The following is a 13,064-nucleotide window of genomic DNA, read 5'->3' as shown; positions in this document are numbered from 1 at the left end:
AGAATGAAACAGAAATTCAGATACCAGAGAAGACAGACCAGAGAGAACCTGGAGCTGACGATGGTGTAGAAACCCAGAGACTTGAGAGAGAAAATGAAGGACAATTAGACGGTGAAACTGGATTGAGCCACTCGCCAGGGGGAAGAAACTGGGAGCAGACTAGAGGAATGGACAACCCAGAAAATCCAACATTGGAGAAGAAAAGCCAGAGAGAGGTTGGAAGCAAGGATGGTAGAAATATTCAGAGACTTGGGGGAGGGAAGCAGAGACTGTTAAAAAGTAAGGTTAATGAAAACATCTGTTCACCAGAGTGGAAGAACCAGGAGCAGATTGGAGGTGAGAATGGTGCAGAAATTCAAATACAAGGGAAGAGTAACCTGAGAGAGATCACAGGTGATGATGGTAAAGAGACCCAGGCTCACGGTGGAGATTATCAGGGAGAGTTAAGAAGTGAAACCTATGGAGAGATCCAGATACAAGGTCAAGGAAACCAGAACGAGGGTGAAGAGGAGGATGCTGCAGAAATCGGGGTTGTAGGGAGCCAGAGAAAGTGCAGAGCTGAGGATGTTGGAAGGCTTCGAGTGCCAAGGCAAGGAAACAAAGGCCAGGTCAGAGGAAAGGATGCTGCTGAAGGCCCTCTCCAAGTTGACTGTTCTGGCGGTGAAGGGCCCCCAGCCCTCACAGGCTCTGACTATGGGGCCATGGATCAGGAACAGGCTGTGGCCGCTGCTCCCCATCCTGAGATGAAGGCTCTCCCCGACCAGAGCGAACTCTTCCTGCTTGTCAGTGGAGAGGGGGAGCATTTGGCCCACCAGAGCATGGCCACTGCTGGGAAGCCCAGAGTCGATGTCATTCCAGCTTCCCGGCAAGCCAGACCTAAACCCCAGAGAAGCCGACAAAGGGACAGAAGAGTGGATCCAGGGAAGACCGCTGACCGGAGTGGACAGCTCCAGAACCCACAGTCTTTGGCTGCTCCCCTGGGCTTGCCCTCTGCCTGCCCCTCTGTCTCATGTGGCCATGCCCCCCAAGCCGGTACAACTCCATTGGGTGATCCCACTGCCCTCACTGTCCTGCCCAAGTGGCCAGTCCTCAAGAAGAGTCAGCGACAGCTCCTGGAGTCCCTTATGCGGCGGAAGATCGCCCACCTGAAGTGGGGCCTCCCCCAGCGGATCCTAGAGTCCTACTACATGCACTTTAATGTCTTAGGACCATGCCCACTGCCTCTTGCTGGGCAGAGCTTCCCTGGGTTGCACATGGCCTGTGAGTTGCAGGGGCAGCAGGAAAGTGAGGCCCAGGGCTCCAGGCCAGGCCTTAAGTCCCAGAAGTTTCGGACCCCTGAAGGGAAAAGCTCAAAACCTACACAGGCCAGAGCTCTAGAGAAGCCTAGCCGGTCCGGGTCGGAGCCAATGGGCAGTTCTATCCCTCCTGTAAAGCCTAAGAGAGTCAGACCACCAGGAGGTGCCAGAGAACCACAGGATGTCCAGAAAGAGGCTCCTCCCAGGGCGGAACTCACGGCTTCCAGGAACCCCAGGCCTGCTGCAGAATCCAGCAGCTGGTGGGGCCAAGAAAGGGTCCAAGAACCTTCCAGTGAGAACAGCAGGTGGGGAAAGATGGTCAGGCCGGGGATCTCCCGGATGGCAGAGAGGGCTTCCCGCAGAGTGAGGGTCTCATACTCCGGGGCAGGCTACGACTGGAGGAGGGAACACACATCTCAGAAGCCCCTCAGATTCCAGTGTCAGCAGCCCTCACACAGAAGAGGAAGCCTGGAACCCGAGGAACGCAGTGGGGCTGGGCAGCAGCCTTCCTCCTGTTCCACAGACACCTTCAGCTTCAAAAGGAGTCTCCACTCTGCTGCGACAAGGCTGAGCATGACCTTTTTGAACAAGAGCTCCCGGTCCCCACACTTGGCCAAGGCCCAGCACTCAGCCCCCAACCTGAGTGTGAGAGATCCTGGTCCTATGCCGCTTCCCAGAGTGAGTGCCCCACATGCCAGGGAGGGCAGCATCAGAGTCCACACTTCTCTGAAGAGGAACGTTCAGCCACCAGGTCACTGCGGTGCTGGGGCTCCTCTTCTCAAGACAGAAGAACTGGAGGAAATTGAGAACCCACATGGGGCCCTATGGAATCCACCAGCCCCCAGAAAGTCTGGTTTGATGAAATATTTGAGGGGTTTTCTGCTCCAGCATGGCTTTAGGAAGTAGGCTGAGGGCACAGAGTCTTCAAAACACATCCAGAGAAGGCATGAGAGTGGCCTGCTAACCCCTAAAGGGGATGATAAAATAACCTCTAATAAAATTGGTTATTTAAGCCCTGTGAGGGTTCTGATTTCTTTTGATACATGTTTTATAAGTGCCTCTTTTGGGGATGGGATACCGTATGGGTGGGATAGCTACTCTATGGTTTCGAAGGTTTGGGGAATGTGGGTCAGCCCAATGCTGCCTCCTAAACACCTGCCCTCTCCAGGTACTCAGAGGAGGGTTTACTGAAATTTCTATCATGGTTCTGTCCTGTCCTACTGCTGCTAAATTGCTTCAGTAGTGTCCAACTCTTCACGACCCTGGGGAATGTAGCCCACCAGGCTCCTCTGTCCATGGGATTCTCCAGTCAAGAATACTAGAGTGGGTTGCCATTTCCTTCTCCAGGGGATCTTCCCAACCCAGGGAATCAAACCTGAGTCTCTTATGTCTCCTGCATTGGCAGGAGAGTTCTTTACCACTAGCACCACCTGGGAAGCCCTGTCCTGTCCTCAGTTTAGTTCAGTCGCTCATTCATGTCTGACTTTGCGACCCCATGGACTGCAGCACACCAGGCCTCCCTGTCCATCACCAACTCCCGGAGTTTTCTCAAACTCATGTCCATTGAGTCAGTGATGCCATCCAACCGTCTCATCCTCTGTCATCCCCTTCTCCTCCTGCCTTCAATCTTTCCCAGCATCAGGGTCTTTTTCAAATGACTCAGTTCTTCACATCAGGTGGCCAAAGTATTGGAGTTTCAGCTTCAACATCAGTCCTTCCGATGAATGTTCAGAACTGATTTCCTTTAGGATGGACTGGTTGGATCTCCTTGCAGTCCAAGGGACTCTCAAGAGTCTTTTCCAACACCACAGTTCAAAAGAATCAATTCTTTGGCACTCAGCTTTCTTTATAGTCCAAATCTCACATCCATATATGACTACTGAAAAAACCATAGCTTTGACTAGACAGACCTTTGTTGGCAAAGTAATGTCTCTGCTTTTTAATATGCCATCTAGGTTGGTCATAGCTTTTCTTCCAAGGAATAAGCATCTTTTAATTTCATGGCTGCAGTCACCATCTGCAGTGATTTTGGAGCCCCCCAAAATAAAGTCTCTCACTGTTTCCACTGTTTCCCCATGTATTTGCCATGAAGTGATGGGACCAGATGCCATGATCTCAGTTTTCTGAATGTTGAGCTTTAAGACAACTTTTTCACTCTCTTCTTTCACTTTCATCAAGAGGCTCTTTAGTTCTTTGCTTTCTGCCACAAGGGTGGTGTCATCTGCATATCTGAGGTTATTGATATTTCTCCAGGAAATCTTGATTCCAGCTTGTGTTTCTTCCAGCCCAGCGTTTCTCATGATGTAGTCTGCATAGAAGTTAAATAAGCAGGGTGACAATATACAGCCATGACGTACTCCTTTTCCTATTTGGAACCAGTCTGTTGTTCCATGTCCAGTTCTAACTGTTGCTTCCTGACCTGCATACAGATTTCTCAAGAGGCAGGTTAGGTGGTCTGGTATTCCCATCTCTTTAAGAATTTTACACAGTTTGTGGTGATCCACACAGTCAAAGGCTTTGGTATAGTCATGTCCTGTCCTATTCCAAGTTAATTTTGATTGAGGTAGTATGCTCAAACAGCCTTTGCTGCTTGAGGAAGGGGTGGTACTTTGCACTGGACACTAATATTCAGGTCTTTTTGAAGGACCTGAGGGAAGAGATCTTTACCACTAAGTAGCTGCCCTTCTGGGATTCTGCTGTCCATGTATAGATCTCATGGAGAAAACATTTCTACCTCTTCAGTTCTCAAACACTGGTTCTCAAGTCATTAGAAGCTGGAAAAAACAAGGAACTGTTTGCCTGCTCGTGCCTAGGGCTTCCCAGGTGGTGCTAGTGGTAAAGATCCGACCTGCAATGCCCGAGACATAAGAGACGAGCATTCGATCCCTGGATCAGGAAGATTCCCTGGAGGAGGGAATGGCACTCCACTCCAGTATTCTTGCCTGGAGAATCCTATGGACAGAGGAGCCTGGTGGCCTACGGCCCATAGGGTCGCAAAAAGTCGGACATGACTGAGCACGCAGTGTAGTCCTTCTGACTTATGGCCTCCAGAACTGAGAGAATAAATTTCTGTTGTTTCAAAACACCAAGTTCGTGGTAATTTGTTAGAGTAGCCATAGAAAACTAATACACCCCAATATTTAGCAGCTTAAAGCGACATTAAACTTTTTTTTTTGCCACACCATGCAGAACACAGGATCTTAGTTCTCCAAGCAGGGATCGAACCCATGGCCCTGCATTGGAAGCCCAGAGTCTTAACCACTGGACCACCAGGGAAGTCCACAGGAGCATTTCTTAACTCATAGTTTCTGTGAATCAGGAATCCAGGCACAGTTTAGCAAGATGACCTTGACTCAAAGTATCACTTACCTCCTTCAACGCTAACAGCTTGCTGGGCATTTTTGTGCTAATTAAATTCTTGTAGATTGACCGATTTGGTTAATATATTCAATAAACCAATTTTTCTTCTTCAGGATTCCTTTTGGGCTCACAAAATTGCAAGTACTGTGCAGCTCTCTGTAGAGGATATTTTAAGGGGATCACCTTAGAATCTCTGAGAGAAAGGCGTCACCTTAGATTGTTTGAGAGAAAGTTGTCATGTAAATTTAAAATAATAGTGCTGACAGTTTTTCGATAAAAATCACTGAGATCATTTACTTTTAACAAATAGATTGTTTCCTTTCCTTTCTTTTTCAAGGCTAATAACAGCGCCTTTATAAATGCTTTTCAACCTTCGGCGTGGTGAAGCTGAATTCCTGCAAGTTACAAGAGCAAACATCATCTTTTAGGATTTGAAATAGCTCAACTGGAATTCCATCACCTCCACCAGCTTTGTTCGTAGTGATGCTTCCTAAGGCCCACTTGACTTTGCATTCCAGGATGTCTGGTTCTAGGTTGGTGATCACACCATCGTGATTATCTGGGTCATGAAGATCTTTTTTGTATAGTTCTGTGTATTCTTGCCGCCTCTTCTTAATATCTTCTGCTTCTGTTAGGTCCATACCATTTCTGTCCTTTATTGTGCCCATCTTTGCATGAAATGTTCCCTTGGTATCTCTAATGTTGTCAAAGAGCTCTCTAGACTTTTCCATTTTATTGTTTTCCTCTATTACTTTGCCAACAAAGGTCTGTCTAGTCAAAGATATGGTTTTTCCAGTTGTCATGTATGGTTGTGAGAGTTGGAGTATAAAGAAAGCTGAGTGCTGAAGAACTGATGCTTTTGAACTGTGGTGTTGGAGAAGACGGAGAGTGCCTTGGACTGCAAGGAGATCCAACCAGTCCATCCTAAAGGAAATCAGTCCTGAATATTCATTGGAAGGACTGATGCTGAAGCTGAAACTCCAATACTTCGGCCACCTGATGTGAAGAACTGAGTCATTTGAAAAGACCCTGATGCTGGGAAAGATTGAAGGCAGGAGGAGAAAGGGACGACAGAGGGTGAGCTGGTTGGATGGCATCATCACCGACTTGATGGACATGAGTTTGAGAAAACTCCGGGAGTTGGTGATGGACAGGGAGGCCTGGCGTGCTGCAGTCCATGGGGTCGCAGAGAGTCGGACACGACGGAGTGACTGAACTGAACAGAACTGATAAGAGCAAACAGCTTTGAGCTTAGACGTACAAAGTGAGTCCTGAGTGAGTCCCTTCACCTGCCTTTAGGTGCCGCTGCTCTCCTGAATTGCCAGGTACTCGGTTTACGCAGGCGCATTACCCTCCTCGTGCGCCCACGCCGAGCTCTGCCAAGTGCGCTTGCGCATAAACTTGGCGGGAACAGTGCTGTCGCGGTAGAACGCCAGTCGAAGGATGGCTGTGAGGGAGGCGGCGGCAGGCCTTTCCGGGCCCGGGAGGGACGAAGAGGCGGCGCTGCTCTTCGAGAACGCCCATTACCGGCACGACTCGCGCTGGCTGCTGCCCGTGTCCCCACGCTGCTGCCTGGCCTGCGCGCTGGAGCTGCTGCCGGAGCCCGGCGTGTCGGTGCGAACTGGGTCCCAGCATTTCCCTCACCAACCAGACCCTCCCCTCAACGGAACAGGTCGCCTGAACCTGACGCACCTCCGGGGAAACTAAGCCGGGCCCCCGCCTGGTTAAATCTGGCTCCTACCCAGACCCGCCCCTCACCCTACCCCGCAGGCCGCCCAGCAGCCTCTTTCATAACGAGGCCCTGAGCTTGGCTCTGCGCCTCATGTGGGCCCACGCTCTCCGCACTAAATCCAGGGCTCTCAGGGCCCTCCAAGACTCATTGGCACGCGCTCCCAGCTTTCCCTCTGCCCTCCTCTCAGCCGTCCCGCCCTTTGCTGCCCCTCCCCTTCTCCGGGGTCCAGCCTGCGCTCGGGCTGCCTCCCGCTCGAGCGCCCGCAGCCTGTGGGCCGGGCGCACACACCGCGGGGCCTTACTCCCTTCAGCTTTCTGAGGGGAATGTGAGGCGCGGGCGCCTTGGGCTCTGTGGCAGCAGGAACGACGAGCGGATGCTATGGGCGGGCGGGAGTGGGGTGAGGGGAAGACCTTTCTGAGAGGCAGAGCCGGCTGGAGCATGATCTGCCCGCTCCCTCAATGTCTGCCACTTATGCTGTGAGTTTTTTGTCCGTGGACACCTCCAAGTAGAGTTCGGGAGATAACTTGTTTTTCAGATTCTCAGGAGCAGAATTCTTACCATGGGGTGGGTGGGGAATCAGCTAGATCAGCGGTCCTCAAGCTTTTGCTCTGGGGATACCGTTCCACTTTTTAAAACTGTTGAGGACCCCAGAGAGCTTTTGTTTATTTACTGTGTTGAAAGTAACAAAGTTTAAGATACTCATTTAAAAATAATAGTAAATCCATTAATATTAATGCAATTCTTTTTATTTTGACGAAAAAATAGGTAACATCCCATTTACCATTTTGACTCTTTTAAATGTACAGTTCTGTGGCATACATGCTTTTCAAAATGGAAATAACTACTTTCAAAACAAAACAGATAATGGAAGGAATGTCTGTTTCACATTTTTGCAAATTTTGTAAATGGCTGATTTAATAGAGGACGGCTAGATTTTTGCATTTTATCTGTTGTGACATATCTCCTTGGAAAAACTCTACTGTACACTCAGTAGAATAAGTGAAAAAATCAAATAGCATCTCAGTATTATATGGAAATAATTTTCATCTTGTGGATCCTCTGAAAGGATTTTGGGCATGCTCAGGGTCCAAAGACTATACTCTGAGAACCGCTGGACTAGCTGATAACATCTATAATATCACTGAGGCTAAAGTTCTGAGACTGCCATTCTTGGACAGTGAGAGATACAAAGATGAATAAGACAGTGAGGTATGGGAGAAAATAAGAGAACACATTTCTGGGAATTTAGAAGCTGGACATGTTTATGGTAAGTGCTGTTTGGTGGGATAAGGAGCGAAATTAAGGAAGTTTTTTTAAGAGGAGGAAGCATTTGAATTACACTTGAAAAGATGGGTGATATTTGGGCCAGAGGAAATGGGGGAGCTTTTTCCAGGAGGTGGGATTAGCAAGGATGAGTTTGGGGAGGTCATCAGAATGTGTTTGAAGGGCAATTGAGGGAGGTGATATTGGAGAGCCAGGGTTTAGATCAGTTCAAGAGTTTGAATCCAAGCTAAGGCTTGGATTTAATCTAGCAGATGAAGGAATGTCACTGAAATTTTTTGAATAACTCATTTAGGTCACTAGCTTAATTATGTGGGAAGAACTGGTGAAGTTCACGAACAAGAGACTTGTAATAGCACAGGTTAGAGGCAGTAAGAGATGCAACTTCACCTTTTATCAAACGTACTTGTCTTAGCTTCATTTTTCACCAACTGAAGGGGTAATGTAGTCGGTTGTACCTGTGTTCATGTTCTGTCCTCAGTACACCCTTTTTTTTGATCTATCTTTTGTTACTGTCTTGAACACTTTGCACAGCTGCTCCCCAGTTCCCTGTATAGGGAGGCAAATTGAGTGTGAAGATTTATGTCTACACTGAATGGAAGGATGCATTTTTCTCTACCTACTTCAGTAAGACTTATGAGGGTCCGCAGTATCATTCTCATATACTATGGAAAGAGCCTTGGACAAGACCTAGTTGGATACTTAGATTTGAGTCCTTGGCAAAGTCTCTGACCCTCAGTTTTCTCATCTCCAAAACAGCAATAGTAGTACCTTTTCCTGCTTGCTTTACCAACTCAGTTAGGCTTAAATGAGCTAGTAGACAAGAGAGTGATTTGTGAACAGTAAACTGCTCTGTAAATATATTGTATTAGAAACCTTAGTTCTTGTATCATCCTTTGTTTGAACATGTGGATTCCTGTGTGTAAATGATGCCTCTTTTCATACTCCATAGTTCAGATGATCCTGCTGGTGTAATCTTGTAATTATATTTGGAAATTATACTTGTTTGGGTTCAAAACAACTGAGACTTGGTTGCTATTGAATATTTATTTCATCTGCCCCTAGTTGGTGCGCAAGAAGCACGTGCTGTCCGGCTTCCTAGATGCTCTCATGAAGCATGCCTCCCTGGTTGTGCAGCTGGTGGCTCAGGATCAGAGAGTCTGTATCCACTTCGTAAGCATGCTTTTCGGTGAGACTGAAAAGGAAACCTGGAGTGAATTTTGCCTGTATACTTTGTACATTTGTTTTTGGGGTCTTGGAGAAATGGTCTTGGAATGATAGTTTCCACTGTTTGCAATGTAAAAGTTTAACTTACTAACAAATTATTTTGTTATAATGGTGAATAAATGTCCCCTTCCTAAGATACACGATGCATTGTATTGTAACTGGCTTTACTATAGCTCAGGTGTTATTAAAAGTGTGAAGGTGGATGTGTTCTTTTAAAAAATCTAGACTGTCTGGCCTTTGAACAGGATTAATAGTCAGATCTGGAGTCTGCTGATCTGACTGTGACCTTGACTGAGTGACTTCTTTTCTGTACCTTTAGTTTCTTCATGTATAAAATAAGATGAATTAAAAAGTCCCTTCTCTTAATACAGTTATAATGTCCTATGGAATGAGCCCTTTCAGGGAGGAAAGGAGCCAACTTAAATTGAATGCTTTTCTCTGCTAGAGGCTTTTCAGGCTTTCAACTGCCAAAATATTCTTTTAAGGGAGAGAGGATGATCCCCAAGGCTCAGGCAGGCCTTAGCTAACAGCTGGTAGAACTGGGATTTTACCCCAGGTCTGTTACAGACTCCAGAACACACAGTTTTTGTACTGTGCCACACTGACTATTTTTATCCTTTTAAAGCCAGAGAGCTGTTATTGAAAATCTGGGGTTTGGTGCTGAGGATAGAATTTAGCTGGGACATTGCTTAAAGCTGCTATTAGTCTTAGAATTCATAGTGTGCCTTTCTGGATTTGTTTCTCTTTTAACTGTTAACCATCCCCCTCTTCCTTCTGCTCTAAGGACTGTTATGTAATGTAGAGGATGGGAGCATAACAGACCTCTGTATTGAAGGTAAGGTAAAACTCTGTGTTCTCAGCATTTGAAGCCGGGAATATTACCCTGAATTGCAGCTCTGACTATTTGAGACCTGGATGAAATTTTCTATTTTACAGACAGATAAAGAAAACTCAGTTTTTAATCATTAATTCTGCATTTTTTTTTCTTGGCACCTACTCTGTGTCAAGTACTGTATTAGATACTAGTGATATATCTGACATAATTCCTGCCATGTAAGAGTTTACAATCTGGAGGAGAGGTTAGCTGGTAAATAGCAACGGCTGATAAGTGCTATTACAAAGACACGTACAAACTCTGCTTTTTTTACATTAGTGTTGGGTGATTGGAAGTTGTCTGCACATAGATGGTATTTAAAGCTGTGGAAGTGTCTGAATTTACCTGTAAGACTCAAGAAGAAGGAAGACGAGCATTGGGATGAAAGGATTCTTGCAGAAAGAACAAAGAACTGTATCAGTTAGGAGTCTAGTGAGGAAACACAAACCACTCAAGTTATTTGAACAGAAAAAAGAACTTTAAAGAATTATTAACTAGGTAACTAAAGGCAAAAAGAGAACCAAGTTTTCACCAAGGTAGCAATTTCTGAAAACAGCTGCCACCCCTGGGACTAGGGAAGCAAAGGGAGAGGTTGAAATTATTAAAACTTACAAGTTTGGAGGAAGGACCCCATATATGAAACTCAGACCGCTGAGGAGAGGATGCTGCTTGGCTGCTGCTGGCTCCATGACCATATAGCCATAGAGTTAGCAGCTGTAACTGCTAGCAGTTGTAACAAATAAGTCAATATGATCTGTGTGTACTTTTGACCATCTCTCAGTATAGAGAGTGTAGATAAACAAATGTCTCACTTGAAGTTCGACCACTGGCATGAGTGGGGAGATCTCCCTTTGCCATTTTCCTCAAGGCTGCCCTGTTGTTATTATTTAGTCACTAAGTCATGTCCGACTCTTTGAGACCCCATGGACTGTAGCCTGCCAGGCTCCTCTGTCCATGGGATTATCCAGGCAAGAATACTGGAGTGGGGTGCCATTTCCTCCTCCAGGGGATCATCCTGACCCAGGGATTCAACCCATGTCTCTTGTTTGGCAGGTAGATTCTTTACCGGTGAAAGTGAAAGTCACTCAGTTGTGTCTGACTCTTTGTGACCCTTTGGATGGTACACTCCCTGGAATTCTCCAGGCCAGAATGCTGGAATGGGTAGCCTTTCCTTTCTCCAGGGGATCTTCCCAACCCAGGGATCAAACCCAGGTCTCCCACATTGCAGGGGGATTTTTTACCAGCTGAGCCACAAGGGAAGCCCCAAGGCCACTCTAGAGTGGAGCTATAATCCTAAAGCCATCTGCTTCTGGTAGATGCCAGCATAGCTTGGAATCCTCTGGAAACTTCATGAGGTGGTGAGCACTAGATGGAGATTGCAAAGCTAGAGGGAGAAGGACTTGCTCCTTCCTCACTATTTGCTGTTTACTTCCTGCCTTCTTTCTGTTTCTGTCAGTGTTGTTCTAGAATGCTTCTTTACTCCAGGAGTGGTGGAGTCTTCCCTCAGCAGCAGCCAAATCTAGTTTGCCGCTTCCCCCACACTTGCAGAGCAAGCCTCTTCACTCCTCATCAAAGACACCAGCAGAAGCACACAAATGATTGTATAGAAGGATAGGTTTGGGGTTGAGTGATAATATTATTGTCAATTATCAGCACAAGAATTAACTCATAACTCTTTTTTAGTATATGAAGTAGCAAATTCTAAGGAAGGAAAAAAGTGGAAATAATATAATGATAGTAGTTTTCAACCTTGGTTTCACAATAGACTTACCTGGGAAACTTAAAAAATATCCAAATGCTTAGACTCTTTCTCTAGAAATTCTAATTTAATTGATCTGGGATGGAATTGAGCAGTAGTTTTTATTTTTTTTAAAGCTTCCTAGATTATTGTAATGTATTGCCTTGTTTTGAACCATTGATGATAAAACAGTTACGAATGGAGGAGATAGAAAAGACTAATGCCAATTAACACAAGCAGATGACTTTGATTAGAAGTCTGGGCCTGGGGTTGTCTTCTGGTAAGTAATGGTATTGTGTCTGTTCAGTCCTTATCCAGCTTACTACTCAGCTGAAGTTAGAGCAGACCATTCATTGCCTTCTGGATGAATGTCACAAAGAGGTCAGTAAGTATCCGTGGGTTCTTGAGTACCTCTTGGAATCCTCAGATGTCAGAGCTGGGACAGCCCTTCTTTGGATAGATTGGAAGATTGAATCTGGAGAGGAAAAGGGACTTGCCTGAGGTCACAGAATCAGTGGCAGAACCAGAGCTGGGGCCTGGGTCTTCTGCTCCAGTACTCTTTGTAGCTTCCTCCCTTTCGCTTTTAGTCTCCCAAAGTCTACCTCCATGTTGGTGAAGTCCATTTTCTGGCATAATCATCCCACGGCCATTCTCTTAAATATGAACATATTTCCTTCAAAAATTTTTTAAGGAAATATGTTCACTATGTCTTGGCTTAGTATTTTTGTTTGGTTTAAGTTGTATACAGTATTTTGTATTGAAGGCATTTGTTTTTATCAGCATCTAAAGTAAGCACTGAATAGTTATATTTAACCTGCTTTCTTCAATGTAGTCAAAAATATCAGTTAAACAAGCAGCTTTTGCATTGTGTTTAAGATATAGGAATAATATCAGAATCATTTTTTTTGCAAGAGAAAGACATGTTTATTCAACACCAGTAAGAGCAACATTTAATTAAAAAGTGTTAAATTATCGTCATTATAATTGCTCTGCATGTGATTAATATATAAGATTACATTTATAAATTATATTTATAAATATCAATGCATCATTATGGTGATGCCCCTTTATATACTGTAGGCATTGTGTTGGTGCTTCACATGCAATATCTCATTCAATCTTCTCAGCAACCCATTGAGGTTGGTACTATTACTAATTCCCATCAGAAGAGTTAAGAATTTTACTTAAGGTGCTATAGCTAGTCAATAGAAAAGGTGAAATAAATACTATTGACTCTCCCTGAAAAGCATCAAGCATGTATGCATACTCAGTTGCTTCAGTCATGTCTGACTCTGCAACCCTATGGACTATAGCCCATCAGGCTCCTCTGTCCATGGGATTCTCCAGGCAAGAATCCTGGAGTGGGTTGCCATGCCCTCCTCTAGGGGTCTTTTCAACCCCGGGATCAAACTCATATCTCCTGTGCCTCCTGCATTGCAGGCGGCTTCCTTACCCCTGAGCCACTAGGGAAGCCCCAGGCATCAAGTGTAGTACCTGACAAATAGAATGTTCAGTAATAGTAGCTATAATAATGATAATAATAATAATTTTTTGCAA

The 13,064-nt window shown here is 45.5% G+C and overlaps 2 protein-coding genes across 2 annotated transcripts in view; one reads left to right on the top strand and one right to left on the bottom strand.

The window, feature by feature from the left end:
* The window catches only part of PMM1 (phosphomannomutase 1), a 109,479-nt gene that overhangs the window by 94,275 nt on the left and 2,140 nt on the right, over positions 1 to 13,064 (bottom strand). The window lies entirely within an intron of this gene.
* Positions 5,030 to 13,064, top strand: part of MEI1 (meiotic double-stranded break formation protein 1) — a 56,889-nt gene continuing 48,854 nt past the window's right edge. Inside the window, exons 1-4 of the mRNA XM_055566291.1 lie at positions 5,030 to 6,269; positions 8,734 to 8,857; positions 9,680 to 9,730; positions 11,815 to 11,888. Coding sequence (XP_055422266.1) covers positions 6,099 to 6,269; positions 8,734 to 8,857; positions 9,680 to 9,730; positions 11,815 to 11,888 — 420 coding nt within the window. The 5' untranslated portion in view covers positions 5,030 to 6,098. The remainder of the gene's footprint in view (positions 6,270 to 8,733; positions 8,858 to 9,679; positions 9,731 to 11,814; positions 11,889 to 13,064) is intronic.

The sequence above is a fragment of the Bubalus kerabau genome, chromosome 1 (assembly GCF_029407905.1).
Source record: "Bubalus kerabau isolate K-KA32 ecotype Philippines breed swamp buffalo chromosome 1, PCC_UOA_SB_1v2, whole genome shotgun sequence".
Classification (NCBI taxonomy): domain Eukaryota; kingdom Metazoa; phylum Chordata; class Mammalia; order Artiodactyla; family Bovidae; genus Bubalus; species Bubalus kerabau.
The sequence above is the reverse complement of the archived record's forward strand: the minus strand, read 5'-3'. Positions and strand labels throughout refer to the sequence as shown.